Below are 23,984 nucleotides of genomic sequence, written 5' to 3' on the forward strand. Positions count from 1 at the left end.
CACTATAAAACACAAACCTAGTAACTAGAGTTCAGTGTTTGTTTCCGTTTTGGGTGTTTTTTTTTTAATTTTTTTTTTTTTTTTTTTTAAGATGGAATCTGTCACTAAACTGGGGTGCAATGTTGCGATCATAGCTCACTGCAGCCTCGAACTCCTGGGCTCAGGCAATCCTCCTGCTTCAGCCTCCTGAGTAGCTAGGACTACAGGCACATGCCACCACACCTGGCTAATTTTTCTTATTTTTTGTAGAGATGAGATCTCACTATGTTGCCCAGGCTGGCCTCGGAACTCCTGGCCTCAATCAGTCCTCCTGCCTTGGCCTCCCAAAGTGCTGGGATTGATGATTCTTGCTTGAATCAGTTATTGCCATGTTGGCAATTGTCTAACTCAGTCATTCCTTCTGCATTTATTATCTGGCATTCCTTCTACATTTATTTCCAGGCAAGCCATTGTGCCTGGCCTCTTTTTTATTTTAGTGGGAGGCTATATAGTCAGACTACTGTGTTCCAAGGTAACTTGGTTAACTTTTCTCCCCTTCCAATGTGATTCTATTATAGGTTTTATAGAGGTTCATTTGGGTCTGATTGTGTTTCATTTCAGAGTTTTTTCTCCCCCCCTATTGTTTTGATTTTTTTTTTAAGTGTAGGAAATGTTAATATTGTTGCCAAATCAAAACTATACAGAAAGCTGTCAGGAGTACTATTCCCTGCTTATCCCCATTCTTGCTTGCCTGTTCCCACCCAGCTTCCTTAGGGAACCTTTATTCTCGGTTTCTGGTTTATCCTTCATGTGTTTCTTTTTTACAAAAATAGGTAGATCTGTGTATATTCTGTTCCCACTGTTTTCTTCTATAAAAGTTGGCATAGGATATGTGCTGTTTTATACTTTAATAAGAATATGAAAGGGAGGAGATAGGTTCAATTTCCTTTTTTTTTTTTCTTTTTTTTTGAGACAAAGTTTTACTCTGTCACTTTGGGTAGAGTGCAATGGTGTCATCATAGCTCACTGCAACCTCAAACTCCTGGGCTCAAGGGATCCTCCTGCCTCAGCCTCCTGAGTAGCTTGGGACTACAGGTGCACACCACGATTTTTCTATTTTTAGTAGAGACAGGGGTCTCACTCTTGCTTGCTGGGTTCAGGCAATCCTCCTACTTCGGCCTCCCACAGTGCTGGGATTACAGGCATGAGCCACCACGTCCCACCTATACTTTTGTTTTTTGGGTTTTTGTTTGTTTGTTTGTTTTTGCTGAACAGTATATCCGGGAAATCAGATCTTCCTTATACTCTTTTGTTCTGAGGTTGCCAAGAGAAAGGACTGACGTTCCTGCTCTACAATAGACTTCCCTTGTTGAATACTGGATATTTGTCTTGATTTCTGCATAGGAAGAACTTTACATTTTTCACACTAAAAAGAAACGGTGCAAAATAAAAATTTTAAACAAGTTTAATAAACCTGAATAACAATCCCTTAATTATAGTATATAAAATTGCTGATATTGGCAATTTCTGGTTATGATGACTTTCCTGCTTTAGTTACTTCATTATTGCGGCAGTTTAGTTTAGAGGTTAAGAGCACAGACAGGCACATGGCCTTGGGTTGGAATCCTTATTTGACCACTTACTAGCTGTGTGACCTTCAGCTTTGTTTCCTCATTATAAATAAGGGTAGTTGTGAGGTTTTAATGAATTTATGTGTGCAAAGCGTTGAACATTGCCCTCATGTGTTATGTACTATGTAAAAGGTTATCATTCTCATAGTAAAAGGAAATAGTCGTATGAATTTATTACTCTAGAGTCTGTAGAATTTATTAAAGTCTGAAGATCTAAAAACATTTTAGTTACTTGTTTCAGTCATCTCACAATAAATCTATCATCTGCTAATTTATTTAGCAAATCTGAAAAATTCTCCCTTTATTTTCATAGCTTGTCCACTCACTATTCAAGGAAAGTATCATGCAAGAATAAAATTTAGGAAAAATCATTAGCAAGATAGAGATGAATAGATTCTCCACACAATGAATAATAGATACCAGATTGCATTTGAGAAAAAGACCCCAGGTTTTTTTTTTTATTATTATTTCAGAATATTATGGGGGTGCAAACATTTTGGTTACATATAATGCCTTTGCCTCACCTAAGCCAGGGCTACAAGCGTGCACTTCCCCCATACAGTGTGCTCTGCATCCATTAGTTGTGAGTTTACCCCCCCCCACCAGCCCCCTCCCACCCGAACAGCACCCAGTGAATATTAATACTATGTGAGGACTTTAGTGTTGATCAGTTAGTACCAATTTGATGGGGAGTACATGTGGTGCTTGTTTTTCCATTCTTGTGATACCTCACTTCGAAGGATGGGCTCAAGCTCTATCCAGGATAATGCAAGAGGTGCTAGGTCAACATTTTTTTTTGTGGCTGAGTAGAACTCCATGGTACACATAACCACATTTTATTAATCCACTCATGTATTGATGGGCACTTGGGTTGTTTCCACATCTTTGCTATTGTGAATTGTGCTGCCATAAACATTTGAGTGCAGATGTCTTTATTATAGAATGTCTTTTTTTCCTTTGAAGACCCCAGTTTTTGAGATGCGCTGTGAAGTATTTGATATCTCAGCTGATAGTTGAAGAAAGAGTATCTGTGTTTTGAAATAACCTTAAAATGAGTAACATCCTGGATCTCATTTATTGCAGTGATAGCATATTGAGTAAGAAATATTATTGTTCTTAAAGAATGAAATAAATACATTATATCATAATATGACCTAACTAGCTTGAAATCTGTGTGAAATAACATTTTATAGTGAGAAGCCACTTTCTGTTCTTACAGGAGATGTACAGGTAAAAATATTCTTGCCTTGAATTCTAATTTTGTCTTTAGAGATGCATATTATTTTTACATCTGTACAGCTGATATGTCTCCAAATTGAAGCTTTATTGTCTCTCCGCAGGGACGCCTCTGCACTGCTGGATCCAATGGAGTGCACAGACACAGCAGAAGAGCAGAGAGTACACAGTCCTCCTGCTTCATTAGTGCCAAGAATTCATGTGATTTTAGCCCAGAAGTTGCAACACATCAACCCATTATTGCCTGCTTGCCTTAACAAAGAGGAGAGCAAAACCTGTAAGTGTAAGTGTTAAAGCCTAGTGAACTAGTGACTGTTAGCCTCAGTGTGTGTCTGGAGCTGCCTGTAACGTGTGCTTATAGTGGAGTCAAAAGTCAGGTCCTCATTTGTCAGAATAAATTTTTCCAGTAATCTCTGTTTCTTTGCCCCATTTTCCTCTTAATTGTCTTCACTGAAATTAGGCTACTTGATCTATGTTCAGATTAATTGGGGAGAAAGAAAAAAAAAAAACAACAAAAAAAGAAATTAGGCTGAAAAAAGAGCATACAAAGCTGTCTTACTTTTAAGATTGGCATCATTTATTGATCAATATTTTAAGTCTATACTAGTCATCTACTGAATTGTACTTGGTTCACATTGTTATTTTTTACCACAAGACGCTTGCAAGGAACTGGTGTGTGTATTCTGAATCTGGTCTCCCTTCCTCCTCCAGTTGTTTCAAGTTTCATGTCCGAATTGTCTCCAGTCAGGGCAGAACTGCTTGGGTTCCTCACTCATGCCCTTTTGGGGGACAGTTTGGCTGCTGAATACCTTATATTACATCTCATCTCTACAGTGTAAGTGCTATATTCCTGGTGGGAATTAAGGGAGTTCGATGTGTGTAGAAAGTGGAAAAGAGCAGGAAAATTTGTGATATAAGTTGTATGTTTTAGTTTATTAGGCTTCATCAAGTGGTTTTTATTTGTTCAGTGTAACAAGTGTTAGATCAGATCATAAACAAATTCCTTTTTTCACCTTTTCTCAGTTTCACTTTTGGCATTTTGATTATGTCCCCTTAAACTTTAGAGCCAAAATCGGATAAAGGACCTAGCTGATGAATAAAATGAGCTATTTTTATTCTTTTTGCATTCTGAATTCTCTGTTTATACATCCCAAGGCTTTGCTTCTAAAAACAGTGAACAAGGTACATCACGTGCACATTTAACGTATCCTGTTGACACTAGCACCTCGCCCTCTCACTCCATTGTATTTCTTTGTTTCCTGATTTCAAAACTAATGTACTGCTTTGACAAGTTTCAAGAACATGTAGAAGAAAATAGAAATCGTCTATAATCTCACTACTTAAAGATAATCCCAGTTAACATTTTGGTACACATTCATCTTTGTTTTCTTTCTGTGTACGTAACTGCACAGAGCTCAGTTATACTCTAAGCACAGATCTATATCTTGTTTTTAGCATTTAATATATATTAAACATTTTCCCACCATAACACTTCATGAACTTTGTATTTCATTATATAGTTGTACCATACTATAACCATTTCCCTAGATGTTAAGTTTTCCTAGTTTTTCTCTATTATAAATAACACTGCAGTAACATCTTCCGATGGAATGTTATCTTTCCTCAGATGGGATCGGAGGCAGTAGTGCATAATGGTTGAGAGTACAGATTATGGAACCAAACTACCTGGGTTCAAATCCTATCACTTCCTGGGTAGCAGAACATGTTACGTAAAATCTCTGTGCCTCGGATTTCCCATCTGTAAAATGAAGATAATAGTACCTACCTCAAAATGTTTGGGGATTAATGAGAAAACATTTAAGACTTCAGAACAATCCTTAGCACATGATCAGCACTTATAAATATTGGCTATTATTTGTATTGCTGTTATTCTGATAAATGGTCAGAATGTTCTTTATTTTTAATGATAATATTAAGCTAATTGTATTTGCTTTTCAGTGGAAATCAGGAAATAACTTCAGTATCTTAATGATTTCTTTTTTTTCCCCCCCTAGATATTCAAGAAGAGATGTTCTTCCACTAGGAAAATTTACAGTTAACTTGAGTGGTTGCCCACGGAATAGTACTTTCACAGAACACTTATATCGAATTATTCAACATCTTGTGCCAGCTGTAAGATCAATATAAGTATATATTATAAACCTAAGCACACTTAACACATCCATCTAATTGCCTTTCATTCAACCTAAATGTTTAACTTTGAAATTTTAGTAGATTTCATTTAAGGGGAAACAAAACCTGCCACATTACATAATTTAAAATCTCCTCTCCCCTAAACATTTCACTTTTTAATTGCCTTAACACAAATTTCTGTAAGTCTAACAATTAACACAATTATAATAATTTCTTTAAAATTATACTCTGTTGATGTCAATTTGTTTGCGCAATTTGGTATCCTTTGTGTTAAAATCTTAAATCTAAATAAACTCTAAATTATAGAAGCATTATTCTTTTAGCTGAGGTAATAAAGATCTTTATCTCCATTGCCTCAATTTTGATTCCTGTTTGAAAAGTGAGCTAACTTTATTTGCCAGGCCATCTGGAATACAGTATTTGTGTGGTGGTAAGATCTTAGGAAAAGGGGAATTGCTTCTGATTAGTTGTGTGGCTAAAAATATTGATCACCTCTTTGGAAATTTAAGAGGTTGCATTAGATCATTGAGTGAAATTTTTTGTGTCTCTGAATGCTAGCTCTCTTCCAGGCCCTCGAGAAGCAGCAGTGGAGCAGAGTAGACCAACAGTTCTTACTCTCCTTAGATTTACTTTACACTCTGAAAAAAGTATTGAGGATTCAAAGAGTTATTTTTTTATGTGGGTTATATTTATCATTAATTTACCACATTGGAAATTAAAACAAAATAAAATATTAAAAATAATAAATTGATTACATATAAACATAAACATCTTTACAAAAGCAACTTTTCCAAAATCAAAAGAAATTACTGATAAAAGTGACATTGTTTAACATTTCTGCAAATCTCTTTAATGTCTAGATTAATAGAAGTCGACTGGATTCTCATTTGCTTCTGCATTCAGTCTGTTGTAATATGGTGTTTTGATTGAAGTATATGAAGGAAAGCTGGCCTTACGCAGATGGAAAAATAGTTGGTAAAGGAAAGACTGTTTTAATAACCTTTTCATATAACTCTGGGTATTCCTTTTTGATACTAGACCACATGGCATTTTCTTAAATATAATTGAAGTGTGGAATCTAAAATCTTTTTTTTTTTTTTTTTGGCAGCTGATAGGGTCTCACTCACCCAGGCTGGAGTGCAGTAGTACAATCATAGCTCACTACAGCCTCGAACTCCTGGGCTCAAGTAGTCCTCCTGCTTCAGCCTCCTAAGTAGCTGGAACTATAGGTGTATGCCCTGCTAATTTTTAAAATTTTTATAGAGATGGGATCTTGATGTGTTGCCCAGGCTGTTCTCAAACTCCTGGCCTCAGGTGATCCTCCTCCATCCCCCAGAGTGCTGAGATTACAGGCATGAGCCACCACGCCCAGTCTGAAACTTTTCGTACTCTGCTGTAGTAAAATTCATTGATCTATATTGCACATCGATAGGATCTTTTATCCATGCATGATTTTGACCTGATCAATCCCATAAAAGGGTTGCAGCAATTCCCTGAGGCTTCCTTGGACCACATTTTGAGAATTACTGAAACAGTCAGATCCTATATACTCACAAGAGTTTAAATTTTTGTGGTGGAAGACCAGCAAATAATATATATAGTATGTCATTTAAGTGCCCTGAAGAACAATAAAGCCCCAGGAAGGGGAGAGGAGTGATGACAGTAGGCCCGGGGGCAGCTGCCAGCGTGTATGGTGGAGACAGGGAAGGCCTTGCCAACACGGTGGTATTCAGGAGAGACTTGATGGAAGTACAGAAGCAAGCCAGCCAGATGGCTGCTGGGAAGTGTCTATCCTATGCAGAGAGAACAAATGGAAAGGCACTGAGGCGGCAGTGTGCTTGGCCTGTTTGAGGAGTGCCAGCAGAGAGGCCAGCGTAGCAGGTGTAGGATAAGCACTGGTGAGAATGAGGAAGGTGAGGTCGGAGGAGCAGCCTGGGGCCACTCAATCTGTGAGGCCAAGATTTAAGTAGCACACACATTCTCGGTATATGAATTATATTTTTAAGTGTGAAATGGTTTTCTGAGGGAGGTACTAAAGGTTATAACATGATAAGGTATTTCCTTTTGATTCTGTGTCACTTTGCAGTGAGTTTGTTTACTTTTTTACTGTATCTCATTCCCTTATATCACCCCTGTGTTTATGTCTGGCTAGCACTGTCAACTTTTTCAAAACACTTGCCTCTAATATTTTATTTAGTTTTCACAACAGCACGAGTGACCTGCTTGTGCTTATATGGCAGAGCCGAGGCTAGACCCAACAGGCCCTGCTTCTTTAAGGGCTGTTCATTTGTATCTGTAATGTGGTCTCTTCCCGGGCCCCCTCGACCTCCTGTGTCCACCCCCACCACACGTCCTTTCTCAGCTGGAGTGGTAGGAGAGTGGACTGGCACATGAAGCAGAGTGAAGAGGGTGTTGAGAGCGGCGGGCTCAGGGTGCCAGAGGAGGAGGGTGGCTCTGGGTTGAGTAGATAGTGTGTTGGACTGGATGAGAAGGCGGCACATGGCCTGGTTGGCATAAGTCATGAGAACTGCAGCACCTCACCACAGCTTGGTGTGCTCTGCTCCTTGATTTTTTACTGAAAAGTTTGTTCAAAAAAGTCTGTAGTAGTTTATGATGCATCAATATGCTTTTAACTCAAAGAGCTTAGAGGAAAATTAAACCCTCTCTGTATCTTGATGAATAAAATAAACTTTTTTTTTTTTTTTTTTTTTTTGCTAGCTTGTATTACATAAAAGAAGTTAAGCTTCGGGATATCTGATATTTGTATGTCAGTTGTCTACCATTTGCATCATTGGTGATAAAAATTATTCTTCAAGAATATTGAACAAGACATTTGAGAATAAAGCAGCTCATAGAATAAATGAAATTCTAATGTATGATATAGATATTATTTTTGCTTCCAAGAGTTCAAGAAACCATATCACTGTATCACTACTCCCTTAGAAACTTATAAGATCATTTTTTCCATATAAAGCACAGTGTTTAAATGTATATTTTCTTAAAACAGGGAAACTTAGATCCTTGCTCATTAAAAAATGTTTCTTTGCAGTCTTTTCGTCTACAGATGACTATAGAGAACATGAACCATTTGAAATTCATTCCCCACAAAGACTACACAGCCAATCGCTTGGTCAGTGGACTTCTTCAGCTGCCCAACAATACTTCACTTGTAATTGATGAGACTCTTCTGGAGCAAGGGCAGCTAGACACCCCAGGTAGATACATAGATGTTTCCCTTCCATTTCTAAATTCCCTCCTGCTGAAGCCAGATCTAGTTGTGACTTTTTAGAAGAATGTCTGTGGACAAAGACAAATTCACATTTAACAAATATTTAAGATAAAGGCTTGACATGAATTGGATTAATGCATATATTAAAAACTAAATTGTGCATCACAACTATGTTTTGTCATAGTATTCTAGAAATAGTACTGTAGAACAAATAGCTTTTTAAAGGCTGAAATGGGAGGAAGTTTTGTCTTTAGTCATCTGTTACCTCCGAAGAGAAGTGTAGAAAAGATATATATAATAAAATGTTTTTTATCTCCCATTATGAAGTTTTAAACATTTTTCAGAGAATCACTGAAAAAAATATTTAATAGATCAGATGGTTTGAAATAACCTCAATTATGGTACATGTTATAAAATTACAAGAAAGCAGATGCTTTGTCAAATGAAGAGAATTAAGAAGACACTGCTGGTGATAAATTCAATAGGTAAAGGTAGAAGTAAAAATAATGTAGACTGGGCACATTTGAGGCAAAGGTGGGCATAAAATCGGTAAAGTTCACTAGCCTTATCTATGTATAAAAATAGCTTTAGTCCTACCATATTATTTTAGCCCTGTGAACACACCTAGAAAGTGATCATACTTAGTGGGAACCTATTTTATGTCTGGTTGCATACCAGGTGCTAGGTATTAGATTTTGGGGAATGTTGACCTCAGAAAGTTCTAGCTTAACTAGTACTGTCTGTGAAGACTATTACCTAGTGAACATTTAGCTTAGTGGTTTAGCTTAATAACCTCATATCCTTCATTAAAGCAGTAGAAATCTCATGTCTTATAATCAATGTCAGCGAAACTAATTTGTTTATTAGGTAATTAAAGTCAAATGACTGCAAATTTTCTTTTGTAGGTGTTCACAATGTGACTGCCCTGAGCAACCTGATAACTTGGCAAAAGGTGGATTATGACTTCAGTTACCACCAGATGGAATTCCCCTGCAATATTAATGTTTTTATTACTTCGGAGGGAAGGTCACTCCTCCCGGTATGATGAGTCATTTTTAAATGGAAGGAGGTTGATATTGGAAAGATATCTACATTTATGTTGTTTCTTGGTGCTCCTTATTATTAATAAGTTACAAGTGTTTAAAAAAAATTGTGACTTGACTACCGATTATTAAAGGAGTTGATTATTTTATACTGCCATGGGATGAAAACTCAGCAAATCACTAGACAAGCAAAACTGTTGGCAACAGAAACTCCTGTATCTAAGCATAGAAAGTAGAAGTTGTCTATAAATTGATTAACTTCCAGATTTATATTCTTGTTGCCTTTGACCTGTCGTTTTCTGCCAATCTTATGTGACAGATATTTTAGTTCCTTTTAAAATGTCCCTAATCACTTGGTAATTATTTTTATGCTTTATGGCAATGATAAAGAGAGCTTTTAATTCTGAGGATGATGAGAAATACTCCCAGTTTAAAAGGTGTATAGTTTCTCTGTATAATAGTGTTCACCTATGATTGATGAGAAACATCTATGACTAAGAATGAAATGGCTCATTGGTAAGTTTTCTGTGGGAAAGTGTGATTTTTTTTTTTTTTTTTTGAGACAGAGTCTCACTCTTTTGCCCAGGCTAGAGTGAGTGCTGTGGCATCAGCCTAGCTCACAGCAACCTCAGACTCCTGGGCTCAAGCGATCCTCCTGCCTCAGCCTCCCGAGTAGCTGGGACTACAGGCATGCGCCACCATGCCCGGCTAATTTTTTCTATATGTTTTTAGTTGTCTGATTAATTTCTTTCTATTTTTAGTAGAGACGGGGTCTCGCTCTTGCTCAGGCTGGTTTCAAACTCCTGAGCTCAAACAATCCGCCCGCCTCAGCTTCCCAGAGTACTAGGATTACAGGCGTGAGCCACCACGCCCGGCCGATAAACATTTTAATTAGCTGCTCTTTGGAGGTTGGCTACTTTTTTGGTATGCTTACCGATACTGCTGAGGAAACTTTATAAGTAATCAAGAAAAAGCTGACTTTTGTAATTATTGCTGAGATGTAGTTATAGAGAGCATGTAAATTAATATCATCCTAAGTAATCAGTGCTATTTTATTTTCTAATTTCTTTAGGGGCTGATAGAGATGATGCATCTTCCTAAAAATGTAGATTAATTTAGGAACTTGAAAAATACTGTGTACTGTTTTCTCCTTTCAGGCAGACTGCCAGATTCACTTACAACCCCAGCTAATTCCACCAAACATGGAGGAGTACATGAACAGCCTTCTCTCAGCGGTGCTGCCTTCTGTGCTGAACAAATTCCGCATTTATCTAACCCTTTTGAGATTCCTGGATTATAGCATATCTGATGAAATAACCAAGGTATGTTTGGGTTAGAATAAAGGATTTCCCTGTGTTGAATTGTAGTGTTTAACTAATTTACATTTGCTGTAATTGCTGATGACATAATTTTGCTATTTGTTTTTTATATGTAGTATCTTTTTTGTTTCTCTATTACTTCATTGTCTTTTTTTGTTTGAGATAGATATTTTCTATTGTCCCTTTTGATTCACTTGAAGTTTCCCTTACAATATTTTTAAAGTTACTTTCTTAGTGGTTGCCCTGAGGGCTAAAATTAACATGTTAACTGTAACAATCTGTTACAGATTAATGCCAGTTTAATTACAATATACAAAGACTTTGCTCTTCTGTAAGTCCATTTCTTCTCCTCTCCTTTGTGCTGTTTTTGTCATACAAATTACACCTTTATACATTGTATGCCCATCAACACATTTATAATTATTGTTTTTACAGTTGTCTTAAAATCAGAAAAAAAGAGTTGTAAACAAAAAAGACATTTATACTCTTTTTTTGTATTTATCTATATAGTTACCTTTACCACCTTTACCAGCATTCTTTATGTGGGTTCATGTTTCAGTTTTTATTTATCTGGAATTTCTTAATTTCTCCTTAAAGGCTGGGATGTAGAATTTGTGGTTTATAGTCATCTTCTTATCACTTTGAATATGTCCTCTCACTCCTTTCTGGCCTCTGGTTTCTAATGAGAAATTAGCTAATTTCTGATGAGAGGATTTTTTATACAGAGTCATTTTTCTCTTGATGCTTTCAAGATCTCTCTTTGACTTTTGACAGTTTTGACTGATGCGTTTAGGTATGTATCTCTTTGAATTTATCCTGTATGGAGTTTGTTGAGTTTGGAGGTATAGATTAGTGTACATTTGGGGGGAAGTTTTCAACAAATTTGGGAAGGTTTTGGCCATTGTTGATTTAAATTCTTTCTGCCCATTTCTCTCCTCTCCCTCTGGCGGCACCCCCATGATATGTATGTTGGTGCAGTGGATGGTACCCTACAGGACGTCTGTTCATTTTTTTCTCATTCTTTTTTCTTAATGTTTCACAGACCAGGTAATGTCAGTCAACCTGTCTTCAGGTTTACTCATTTTTTCATCTTCCTGCTCAAACTGCTGAATACCTCTAGTGAATTTTTTTATCAGTTACTGTATTTCTCAACTGCAGCATTTTTTTTTTTTTTTTAAGACAGTCTCACTCTGTTGCCCTGGCTAGAGTGCAGTGGCGTCAGCCTAGCTCACAGCAACCTCAAACTCCTGGGCTCAGGTGATCCTCCTGCCTCAGCCTCCCCAAGTAGCTGGGACTACAGGCATGCGCCACCATGCCCGGCTAATTTTTTCTATTTTTAGTAGAGATGGGGTCTCACTCTTGCTTAAACTGGTCTCGAACTCCTGAGCTCAAGCGATCCTCCCACCTCAGCATCCCAGAGTGCTAAGATGACAGGCGTGAGCCACCACGCCTGGCCTCAACTCCAGAATTTCTATTTGCTTCTTTTAAAAAAGTATTTGTCTTTTTATTGATATTCTCTATTTTGTGACAGATCATTCTCATATTTTCCTTCAGTTCTTTATATGTAGCTTCCTTTAGCTCTTTGAATATATTTAAAAGAGCCAATTTAAAGTCTTTGTCCAGGAAGTCTGATGTTTGGGTTTCCTCAGGGACAGTTTCTTTTGATTCCTTTTTCCCCAAATGGTGGGCCATACCTTCTTGTTTCTTTCTTTGTCTCATCTTTTTGTTTGAAATCAGACATTTTAAGTGTAATATCACAACTCTGCTCTAGAAATCAGATTCTGGACATTAAACCTCCCTAGAGTTTGTTGTTGGTGACTTTTTTGCACTAATTCTATAAAGTCTGCTTTGTTGCATGTGGGCACTGAAGTCTCTGCTGCTAGTTTTGTGGTTAATTATTGGACAAAAATTTCCTTAAATGCCTGCAAGTAGTAAGTCTCCCAGTCTCAGGGTGAGGAGCTCCGCATACATGTTGGTATATGCCTTCAACAGTTAGCCACACAGTTTACAACCCTGCCTTATCCTTCATTTCCTGCTTACACAGAGCCTTGAGGTTATCCAGAGGATGGTAGCTTAAGGTCTCTGAGTACGCGTGTGGCCTTCTAAATTCCTAGAAGGCCTGTGAGGTTTTCAAAGCCCTCTGTGGACATCTCATTCCCCAGCTTTTCTATTTAAGGGTTTTGGTTAACCTGTCATTTGCCACAACTATTATCCAATGTCTGAGACAGCCAAGAGGATCAATAATTTCTTGTGATTATTTTTGGTAAATACCCTGGGGAAAGAGGCTGTTCCTCCTGGGTAGGCTTCAAGTCAGTTTAAATAAAGACAGCTTTGCAAGTGGGTTCTTCCAGGGACCCACTCTGGGAATGGCACTTTGAAGAAGCTCCAGCCCTGTTCTGCCCTTTCTGGAGGTTGCCAGGCTATTGGTTTTCAAGGCTGTCACCCAGTGGGACAGGGGCTGGAACATAGGACTAGGGCAAGGTAAAATGCCACAAAGGTCAACGTTCTTACCAAGAGTCACCTGGTTTTCTTGCACAAATGCTGTCTGGATTGCTGAAGTGTGTGGTTTATTTCCAGACTTTTGAAGAGGTTAGTTTCGATCGGTGTTCTTGTTGCTTTAATGGTGGGGACAATTTTTAGAGGTCCTTGCTCTACCATTTCACTAATATAGCACTCTTCCCTTTGTTGAAAAGCATCATATTTGCTGTGCTAGTTGCTGATTTATATGTTTGTGTGACCTTCTCAAATTAATCTGAGTTTCATTATTTTGTTTAGAATATTTTCATCAATGGCATTACTTCATCAGTATAAAGTTTTGGTTCTCAGTGTTTTCACCCATATTGTCTCCTTTTGTCTAAGGCAAGGCTGACATCCTCATTTTTAAAGCAGTCAAGGGACCATGTTACTGTCCTTAACCTTACACCACCACAAATGTCATTTCTTCTTAAAACTGTTCATTAAGGGGTAGTTTTAAAGTCCATTTACTCTTTTGATAAAGGCAGTTGAGGATGACTTTGTGGAAATGCGTAAGAATGACCCTCAGAGCATCACCGCTGACGATCTCCACCAGCTGCTTGTGGTGGCTCGGTAAGTAGCGCATGTCTGTAATTGCTTTTTCAGTAAGCTGTAAGTCTCCTGATTTATTCAGCATTAACTAAGGCAGACTTCTAAAAACGGAAACGAACTTTTCCTTTTAGTAACTCCATATAAAAGGGCTCATTGAGGGGGCACTGCGTTTGGCTGGTGACCTCTTCAGTGAAAACAGGCATGCTGCTTGTTCTCCAAGTTTCAAAGAGCGAGCCACCCTCCAATTCTGACTCTTAAAAGCTGCCTTTGTAGAAGTATAACTTGGCTGTTGACTTGTGTGTAGCTACCAGATGGTCTTGTCTCCTAACATGGACAGTTACATTTAAAAGTATTCCTGGGTCTTAGAAAAAATTAAAAGCTTACTGTGCTTGCTCCAGACTTAAATTCATTTCTGTATTTCACACCAGGTGTCTGTCTCTCAGTGCTGGTCAGACAACACTGTCAAGGGAACGATGGCTAAGAGCAAAGCAGCTGGAGTCTCTAAGAAGAACCAGGCTTCAGCAGCAAAAGTGTGTGAATGGAAATGAACTTTAAAGATCGGAGGCCTATGAAGAATAATTGTAGTCACATTATTATAAAATTCAAATATCATTTATACCACATTGTTTTATAGATAATTTGTATCACAAACCAATGACTTTTCCTGAAATTAAGCCTGGTAACATCTGAAGTTTATATGATATTCAGTAAGGGCTTTTACCTTACTGGTTTTATGGAGCTTTTCAAGTTTGTTTTATAATTATATAAATTAGTAATGATGTAAAAAAAGTATTTGATATTAAAAGTTTACTGTTGACTAATGCTGATTATACCATTTCCTTAGCTTCAGATAAGTCATAGGCCAGACTCTGTTGAATTGCTGATGTTAATTTCATATGAGAATTGTGTGCTTCATATTTCTGTCTTGCCAATTAACGACGGGGCTGGGTGTGCTCAGTAGTCCAAGTTATGGAAATGGGCTGTGCGTGCCATTGACTCACAGGACCATGGGAAATTCTGGATTGTCATTTCCCAGGCACTTGGCCACAGAAACTTTTTCCCACTTAACAGCCTGCAAAACTAGTCTTTTGCATGGCAGTGGTTCCCAAACTTTTGGAATTCATGGATCAGCAGTAATATTTCCAAAAAGTTTGGGGACTGTAGGGTTACCAATTTATTTTACCAAGTAATCTGAGAGAAAGAACTGCATTATCACTTTTTTTCATAAAAGGACAATCTCAAGATAAACCCCACTACATTATCCTTATTTTTCTCATTACATCCCAGTGCATTTGGGAACCACACTTAAGGGAATGCTGCCCTACAAAATTTTGCCTAAGTATGAAAACAAAATAGTACCTCTTTAGAAAGAATGGTTTTTAATTATCTTCCTAATATTAACATGTCTCATTTACTTTGGTTGATTATATTAGATTTTTAGCTTTTTATGAGTTTATCAGTTCTAGATGTGTTAGATCAACTAATAGTATCTGCTACTCCAGTAAAAGCCTGATACAACTGCAGGTAGATTTTCCCCAGACCAATTAGTTTTAATATCCAACTTTTAAAGGAACAAAAATATCAAATTACTATAAGTAACATAATCGTGGCAACAAGGATCTTCAGAAAGGTTAGAATGTTACTTTAAGCTATGAATGGTATGTATAAAGATTAATTTCTTCTAGTAAGTAACTTACCTAGTTGGAAACAGATCAATTAAATGATTCCTTAAAATTTTTCCTGTAAGGCCTAAACTGACATTGTTAACCAAGGAAACAGGGTCAGCCTTGAAAAATCAAGGAATTCATGCCTAATGAACTGAAGTAAAAATTACTAGTTCAATATTAACTTTTCCTAAATTCAAATCTATTTTTATAAACTAATGTAAATAATGTTTATATTAGAATTCTAACTGGTTTTCATTTTTATAACTGGTAGACTAGATCTTCCTTAAACTTTTAGAAATAAAATGAAAGCTTAACTGGATTTGTGAAAATGAAATACATTTTCTTTAATTGTCCTAGAACAAAGTAGATTAGTTACCATGTGTTTATTGTGCCAATGTAAATTGTAATTCACCAAAGAGAAATACATAATTTGCTTGGTCTTGGAGAAAAGTTCCCTTGAAAGAACCCTCTTTCCAATAAATAAAACTTCCCAAATTACCAGTACCTTGGGCTCGTCTTCATGAACTGTAAGATTCAGCATCCCATGTAATCTTGTGTGAAAAAAGATCGTGTCCTCTTGGTGGAAAAACCTGACAGAGCTAAATAAAGTGTGCAAGGAGATGCCCTCCTACTCAAGGCCCACCCAGGCAGCGCAGTGCAACTCTCCACTGCGGAGCCCTTTTCTCCCTTGCCTATACATGTGGACAGTCAGGTTTGTTGCTGTGATTTAAGGCAAGATGTCAGTCCCATGTAACCAGGAAACTGAACAAACATGTATATAACCGTTTGGAACTAAACACTGCCTTAAGGTAATTTTAGTTTTGAAAAATCTCTTTGGAACTAATTTTGGTGGAGCTTAAACATGCATATTTTATCACTTAACCTTGGCTGTTACTTTCTTTGTTGGGAATACTCAGTGTTTTCAAGACCCAGAAGAAAAGTTGGTAGCAACAGAATAAAGCATTCAGTTTAGAGTGTTTTGGTTTTAAAATAGTTTATGATCCATGTCATTTTTGGGATGAGAATACTTCAAAGGAGTAAAATACTTGGAACAGCTCAGACCAAGTGTTGAGTTATGACAAATTTACCATTTATGAATTCTTTGATTTAAAATCAAACCCGCATCTTTAAAATGTTATGCAAGGCATTCCAACACACACTTTAAATTACAATGGTACTTTAATAGTCACAAGATTTGACACTTCGAAAAAAAGACACCACTAATAAATAACAAAAGTGGAATGCTTATCAAAGTTACAACAGACATAATGTTCAGCTGAGAATCACTTCAACAAAGTAAGGCTCTAAAGACACCAGACAGACGATACTTGTTGAAATACTCCAACTTTCCTACTACGTGGTTTACAGAGGCGGCCCTGGTTCTGTGTGGTCAGGGTTATAGTCATAAAACCGGTTTCAGCACAGTTACGCTCCAGACTAAATTTTCGGTAGTTGTAGAATCTGTAGACAGTATGTTGAGGAAGGCCCCATTGGAAAAAGTTAAAACTTTTAAGACTTCCTTCTAGAATTTCCAGTAGCCAATATATGTATATTCTTATATTTCTAAAAACAGCAAAATGGAATTTAATAGATGCTAGTATTCATATTTGACCTATCAGATTTATGACAAGTCTTAATGCTCCTAGATTTTTGGGCATATAGGCAGCAGAATATTTAAATTTGTAAAAGGTAGAATATGGGGAAAATTAGGATCAAATGAAAATACATTTCTTGACTTTAGTGTCAACCCTCAATCAACTCACAGGGAATGGTTAAGCCATCAAAACAAAAATAGCTTTTTATATTCAAATGCTTCTCCATACTAGTTAACACTTTAAAGTCACGAAAAAAGTGTACAATTTACCTTGTACAGGTAAGACACAGGAATGAATAAACAGAACAAATTATGAAAAACACAATTCCCTTAAGTCTGTCCATGTCCATCCTTCACGTGTCTACTTTACATACACTCCACCCACCCCACTCCAACAAAGGTTCAGGTGATATCCCAAAGTGACCTGTTCCTGAATTACTTTCAAGTGAGCAAAGTGCTCTGTAGTGTATAAGCTACTCAGGTCTACCGATGCTAGGGTGATGCACTTCTGTAGTCCTCGCTCTCAAATTTGGAAATCTGCTCAGGTTCAAACACCTTTTAAAACCCTTCCCAAAAAAACAAATTTGTGACCCCTAAGATTCAGACAGTACAAGTTTAAATACCCTAATATGTGAAAACTTTTCGAATTTTTAAATAAAAACCATGAAAGGATTCTTTGTGGCTAAAAACTAAATCTGAATTATACGTGTCTGGCATTGTATAAACATATTTTTAAGTTCATTTTGCTGGACTTCATTAACCACTTCAGATTCTGCAGGACTCTTTTGAACTTTTGCCACTGCAAAGTTTATCCCATGGGTTAATCCAGCTTGGGTAATATTAGCAACCTGGACCATGGAACTTCGAATCTTTGCAAAGGGAGAGACTGCTCTGCTACTGCTCTCTGAAGGAGGAGTTACATGAAGCCCTGTCTCAAGTTCAAGCATACTGGAACCGGAGCTGGGGGTCTTTTGAGATATGACTGAATGTACTGGTTCAACTGACAAAAACTGTGGACCTGTTGCAGAAGACGACACATCTAATTGAGATGGTCGGGAAGGTATCTGTTCCGTTGATTCAGATTTTGTTTCTTCATTGGAAACTTGATTGGTCATTTGATTTCCTTCCTCACTAGCCTGCTGAGACACAGATCTGGTCTCTGATAGCTGGGTCATTTTGTTTTGTGCATCTTGCACAAATCTGTGGCAGTAAATATCCACAGGCTTGGCAAAGCTAGTCAATATGTGTATGTTGTCAGCAGAAGGACTTTTCATCAAAGGAGACTCCTGGCCTTTTCCAAGCCCACTCCCATGAGGAACAGTAATCTCTGAAGGAGCATGGATGCTAATATCATTGCTGCTAATAGACTGGGATCGACTGCCTAATCGAGGTGCTGAAGCAATAATACCACAGCTAGGAAGAACATAATCTATCGGGCCCACACTTTCTAAAGAATTAGCTAGCTGCCTGTCTTCATCAGACTTGGAATTTGTAAGGAATTCATCAGAGTGGTATGAGTCATTATCTGAAGATACGTCCCCATCAGACTCTGCCTGGACCTTATTATCCATCACTCCTGTGTTTTCCACGGTTTCGAGACTATTATCTGATTTCCAAAGATTTACTTTTAAGTTTGGTTTTAGAAAGTTAACTTTCATTTCAGGTTTTGTAAAGTTTCCTAGCTTTCGCAGGTTGCCAATATTTACATTGGATTTGGTTTGCTTCACTTTTTGATTTAGAGATGAAAATTTGCTCATTAAAAATTTTTTTCCCTGGGCCAAAGAGCCTTGGTTTTGAGATCTGATACCAATGATGTCTTCGTGAGGTTTACTGCTCTTCCTACAAATTAGAATAGAAAAATAGTTAATTCCCCATGAAATCCAATATACCAGTTCCAATTATTAATATAAGTGAAAACACTTTGCTTATTTCAAGAAATTGGTTCTAATTTGTTGAAAACAATGCATTGCTAATTGATAAACAATGAATATTCACACCTTTTAAATTGGATTCTCAATTTTGGGATGCTGTTCTCAGGAAATTATCCTAAACACGAAAAAATACATGACAAAGATATCTGTCATGACTTTTTTATAAAAGGAAGAAAAGCCTGCAGCAACCAAAATTTTTAGCAACTGGGTTTAACAGCTGTGTGCCAGGTGTTACTCTAAGTGCATTCTCATTCAATCCATGCAACTGTGACACAGATTTTATTACCTTATCTTACAAAGTTGAAGTAAAGGAATACTAAGTATCTCTCCCAAGGTTGAAGGGTAAATGACAGAAACAGGAGTAAAAAAAAAGTCTGGCCAATCAGAGTCCATGTTCTGAATCCACACAGTATATTTGCAAACAGATCACAGTAGGCAGCTGTTAAAATGATAGTTATGAATTCTATAGTAATATGGAAAATGCATACAATTATAATGTTTAGCAATAAAAGATTATATATATAAAAGGTTTAACCTGTACAGGTTGCAAATGTATACAAGAAAAAGAACTGAGAAAAAACTACATCAAAGTGATAGCAACCATGGAATGGCATCTTAAATGAGTTACCTGTAAACTCGTCATCTATGGCAAACAAAGTACACTCAAAATTAACCTTGTAAACCCACTCGTGTATACGTGGTATTTATACTGTACAATTCATTAGGTCCTGTATAGCCAGTTTTTATTCCAAAATTGGAACAGATAATTTTTTTGGAGCAGTAGATGAAATAGTTTATACTTAGAGGTCTTGTTATTAAAAAAATAAATTGGAAGGGAAAGAGCAAATGTATTTTTATGTATTACTATGTATTATATAACTACACAATAGTGGCTGCGTTACAGTAATTTGTGTGAATTTTATATAGCTCAAAATTTTTCCATAATATAGTTGTTTAAAAATTACATTCAAAAAATTAAGTTGTCTGTGATCAATTTTCATATAAGCCAATATTACTGAAGCATGAGTCATGTAGCCAACCAGGGAATAAAAATAATAAAGGTCAAAAATCCCTCCAAAGGGGTTACAGATTTTGGAAGACACTTCTACAATTAGGCATGTTAAAACTTTCCACTCTACTGATTCAAACCTCCCTTATAGAAGAATTCTAATTAACAAGTGTAGAAGGAATAAGGGAATTAGAAAAACCACCATCAGATCACCGTAGGAATAATTACTTCAGACAAGATCCACTGACTAGTGCTTATGAAAATGAGTAGGTTTAAGCAGAAACAATATTTGCATAATCTCAAAGGATCTCCCCCCAAATAGTAATTGTAAAGGGGAAAACAGTAAGTTTACAGTGGAAAATCCCAGCAGACACCACCTTGGCCAAGTCATCAAGGTTAACGTCAACAGTAAGACATGGATGTCACGTCTTCCCCTCCCTGCAACACGATGCACTGAACAGTGCACGTTACTTCCGTGGTGTCCTCAATAAGGCATAACTTCAGCATAATCATGAAAAAACACACCTAAACACCCTAAATTGAGGGATGTTCTACAAAATAACTGGCCAGTACCCTTCAAAAGTGTCAAAGTTATAACAGACAAGGGAAGACTGAAGAACTAACAATAGATTAAACGAACCTATGGAGACAACTAAATGCAATGTGGGATCCTGGAAGGGAAAAAGGGACATGAGTGGAAAAACTGGCGAAATCCTAATAAGTTCTGTACTTTGGTTAATAGAGTCGTGCCAAGGTTAATTTCTTAGTTTTGATAAATGTCCTATGATTATGTAAGATGGTAACATAAAGGAAAGCTGAATGAAGGGTAAACGGAAACACTCTGAACTATCTGTGCAACTCTTCTGTAAGTCTAAAAATTATCTGAAAATCATGGAGATACAGAATTTAAACAAACAGTGTTATTTTTTGATCCAAACATATTTGATACTTACCTCGCTAAATACCAACACATTACCCTAATGTGATCCCCTCCAACGCCCTGCTGCAAATACTTTTAAAGAAATAAGACCTTGAATAATAACGTCTTTATTTTGGGGGGACAAAAATCCCAAAGAAAATCTTGAGAGAAGTAGTGTACTCACCTCTCAAGTTTTTTCTCAATTATAGGTACATCCAATCCCATGGCTTGCTTGGTGATCTGCAACATCTCTGCAATGCACTGAAGGGTATCTGAAATCCAGAGATAACTGTTTGCCAATTTCTCCAAAAACATACTAAAAAAAATAGCAGTTCTAACTCATACAACCTTGAATGAAATTTGTGGTTGTACAATACAAATTTACTTGCTACAATTTATAGAAAACTACTGCCTGTTCACTAATCCCCCAACTAATTCAAAACGTTCTAAAACAAATTTTAGCAGAAAAGCAAAGAACAAAAGAACTAAATCAACTGGAATTAAAAGTGTGTTTGCACTGTGCTAGATGCCAAAGCAAGAGCTATAAACAAGACAGGCATGGTCCTGACTTCTACCCACAAGAGAAGCATGAAGTAGGAAAAGCCCTGGGACCTACATGGCTTCTGATGAGGCCAAACACACTGAGAATCCCCACTATAGAGTCCCTTGCCAAAAACCACATAATCCATTCAAATAATCTCCCTGCACTGCTGGGAACAGTTGCTATTTCACCGTCTCACATCCCAAAGCTATTCTCTGGTCCGTTCTCGCTCCAGTTGGTTACAGTATAAAACATCCCCAGTTCTATTTGGGCTGGTAAGAATAGATACAAAGTTATCACTGAATACTTTCATCTTTTCCTCTTTTTACCTTTTCCATCCTCTTCTGGATTTCGCATTACAGCTCTCAGTGTGTGGAAATAACCACTTGCTTCTTTGTATCTGTAGTGCAATCGCATGCAGGAGAACTTTGGCTTACCAAAAAGAGTGGGTTCGGGACCTAAAAACCCAAATGAATGTGTGTAGTTATATCGTTCACATAACATTTGCTTTCTTGTGTATCTTCAAAAGACCAACACACATTCATCAATTAAGTATTTAATCCATTTTTCTTCATAATCTAAATGAGAGCACAAAAAATATGAGCTTATCATGATCATTTGGTTTGAAGAGGCTATAAAAACTGTTTCAATTATTTAAACTAATCTTCACAAGGTAAATAATAAAAGGAATACAGTTATTATCACTAGACAATACATCTGTCACTAATCTCTAAAAATAGAAAGGAAGTCCTAAGAAATAGATGGCTTGGAATATCCCTTTCTGGTTTCTAACAGATGTTATATCAGTTGCTTAAATAATCTGAGCCACTCCCAGAAGCAACACCATTTGCTTTCTATGACACTTTGTTAGTATGTTAAAATTTACCTATTTCGATTTTTTCCAGGTCTTCTAGACTTAGTCGTTGATATTGGTTTACTTTATCAACTTCGTCATCATAACTAGATAAATGGAAAAGTAAAAAGAGGGTTAAAATCAAAAAGCATGTTTGGCTTGGCGCCCGAGGCATGATACTAGCAAACTATTGCATGCAGTTAAGATAACAATCCCCCACAGCACAATACATGCCTGTTGACGAGTTCAACATAAGAACTATTTTATAAACTTGATTAAACAAGAATAACATATATAGTTCAAAACGGCTAAAGAAAAATCAGTTTGTAGATCTTACAGTAAAAAAATCAATTACAAGGTAAAAATAATTTCAGTTTTATAAAAACTTGTATAAAATGAAAAGGAACCTAAAATCTAATCTAAAAGGCAAAACACACACACACACACACACACACACACACACACACACACACACCCCTATGTATTTGGGAATAATACAGCAGATAAATTTGATATTCAAAATCAAGAATGAAAAATCCACGTGATCTATGCCAACAGGCATCTGGGCCGATGATTCAAAAATGACAGTTCATACAAAACCAAAATAAAGTGAACATTTACTTAGAAAATATAATTTAAAATTCAATTCTGGCATAAGGTATGAGGAAACAAGTACTTGTATTTTGCTAGTGGCATTGTTAATCAGTCTTTCTGGAGATAAATCTGACAAATCACCAAAGTCATATAATTCATCATACCCTTGTAACCAAAGAGAAGCACACATGCGTATGCACACACACACACACGTTATCTGCATAAAGATAGCTGCATCATTCATAATAACAAAAAATTGGAAGTAATTCAATACCTAACACAATGGGAAAATACATTATAATAATACAAACAATGATATATGGCCATTAATGATAAAAATCTATGGAGTACATCAAAACCAGGAGATATATAGGAAATAATACTAAATGCTAAAAGAACACAATATTATACAAACATTGATTTTAACTTTAAAATCATTTTCAAACCATAAAAGGAGGTCAGAATGATGTTAACAGTTATAAAAAGGTAAAGGGGTTCAATGAGGTTTCATAAATTATACAATAAAACCAGATTCTTACATTTTTTGTAATAAATTCTAAGAAGGAAATTTACTCAAGTTTAAAAAAATCAAAAGCTTTAAAAATCAATAAGCAACTTACTAGGCCACGTAGTAGGCAGAGTTAGAAAGCAGTAACAGCACATCCACATCTCTGTGAGTAGCATCAATGAGGCTAAACAAACATGACACAGGGAATTAAATATTTTCATTTTCTCTGCATTTTTTGCCAAGAATATTTCTACAGCGGAACCACTTAGGACAAAAGATTGGCCACGGGAAAAAAAAAGAAAATCAAATAAATCATCAATGAGTTCTATTTCTGAAGTTAAACATAATACAATCTATCCATTTGAAAAATCTTTTAAAAAACAACAAAAACCAGCTTTGGGAAGTGGGGGAGGAGGAAGGAAAGGCGGGAGCTGAAGGGGAGGTAGGTAGCCAAAGGAGAGAGGGCTCAGGAGAAACAGGATAATGTGGGACGGGGACTGGAGAGAGTCAGTTATTGGGAAGAAAGGAAAATTACTGGGAAGAAAGGGAAACGTGAGACTGAGAAGGCATTATCTATTCTTAAAAATAACAGACCACATACTTAGGATATTTTTACACTCACGTAGTATCCATCTTTTGAAAGAATTTTACATAAGAATGACATTTATGTGCAAAAATGGAATGAGTCCAAGCTACTTTTGCATTTTTCTC

The 23,984-nt window shown here is 36.7% G+C and overlaps 2 protein-coding genes across 2 annotated transcripts in view; one reads left to right on the forward strand and one right to left on the reverse strand.

The window, feature by feature from the left end:
- MCMBP (minichromosome maintenance complex binding protein) overlaps nt 1-14,480 on the forward strand; it is an 83,698-nt gene extending 69,218 nt beyond the window's left edge. The window contains exons 7-14 of the mRNA XM_012642386.1: nt 2,910-3,123; nt 3,558-3,681; nt 4,862-4,979; nt 8,050-8,215; nt 9,135-9,268; nt 10,430-10,594; nt 13,590-13,678; nt 14,086-14,480. Of these exons, the coding sequence (XP_012497840.1) occupies nt 2,910-3,123; nt 3,558-3,681; nt 4,862-4,979; nt 8,050-8,215; nt 9,135-9,268; nt 10,430-10,594; nt 13,590-13,678; nt 14,086-14,212 (1,137 nt within the window). The 3' untranslated portion in view covers nt 14,213-14,480. The remainder of the gene's footprint in view (nt 1-2,909; nt 3,124-3,557; nt 3,682-4,861; nt 4,980-8,049; nt 8,216-9,134; nt 9,269-10,429; nt 10,595-13,589; nt 13,679-14,085) is intronic.
- A 2,709-nt stretch (nt 14,481-17,189) lies between these two features.
- INPP5F (inositol polyphosphate-5-phosphatase F) overlaps nt 17,190-23,984 on the reverse strand; it is a 46,003-nt gene continuing 39,208 nt past the window's right edge. The window contains exons 13-17 of the mRNA XM_012642425.1: nt 23,386-23,457; nt 22,205-22,278; nt 21,648-21,776; nt 20,962-21,049; nt 17,190-18,757 (exon numbers count right to left, since the gene is read on the reverse strand). Of these exons, the coding sequence (XP_012497879.1) occupies nt 17,608-18,757; nt 20,962-21,049; nt 21,648-21,776; nt 22,205-22,278; nt 23,386-23,457 (1,513 nt within the window). The 3' untranslated portion in view covers nt 17,190-17,607. The remainder of the gene's footprint in view (nt 18,758-20,961; nt 21,050-21,647; nt 21,777-22,204; nt 22,279-23,385; nt 23,458-23,984) is intronic.

This window comes from Propithecus coquereli, unplaced genomic scaffold (genome assembly GCF_000956105.1).
Source record: "Propithecus coquereli isolate 6110/MARCELLA unplaced genomic scaffold, Pcoq_1.0 Scaffold179, whole genome shotgun sequence".
In the NCBI taxonomy this organism is placed as follows: domain Eukaryota; kingdom Metazoa; phylum Chordata; class Mammalia; order Primates; family Indriidae; genus Propithecus; species Propithecus coquereli.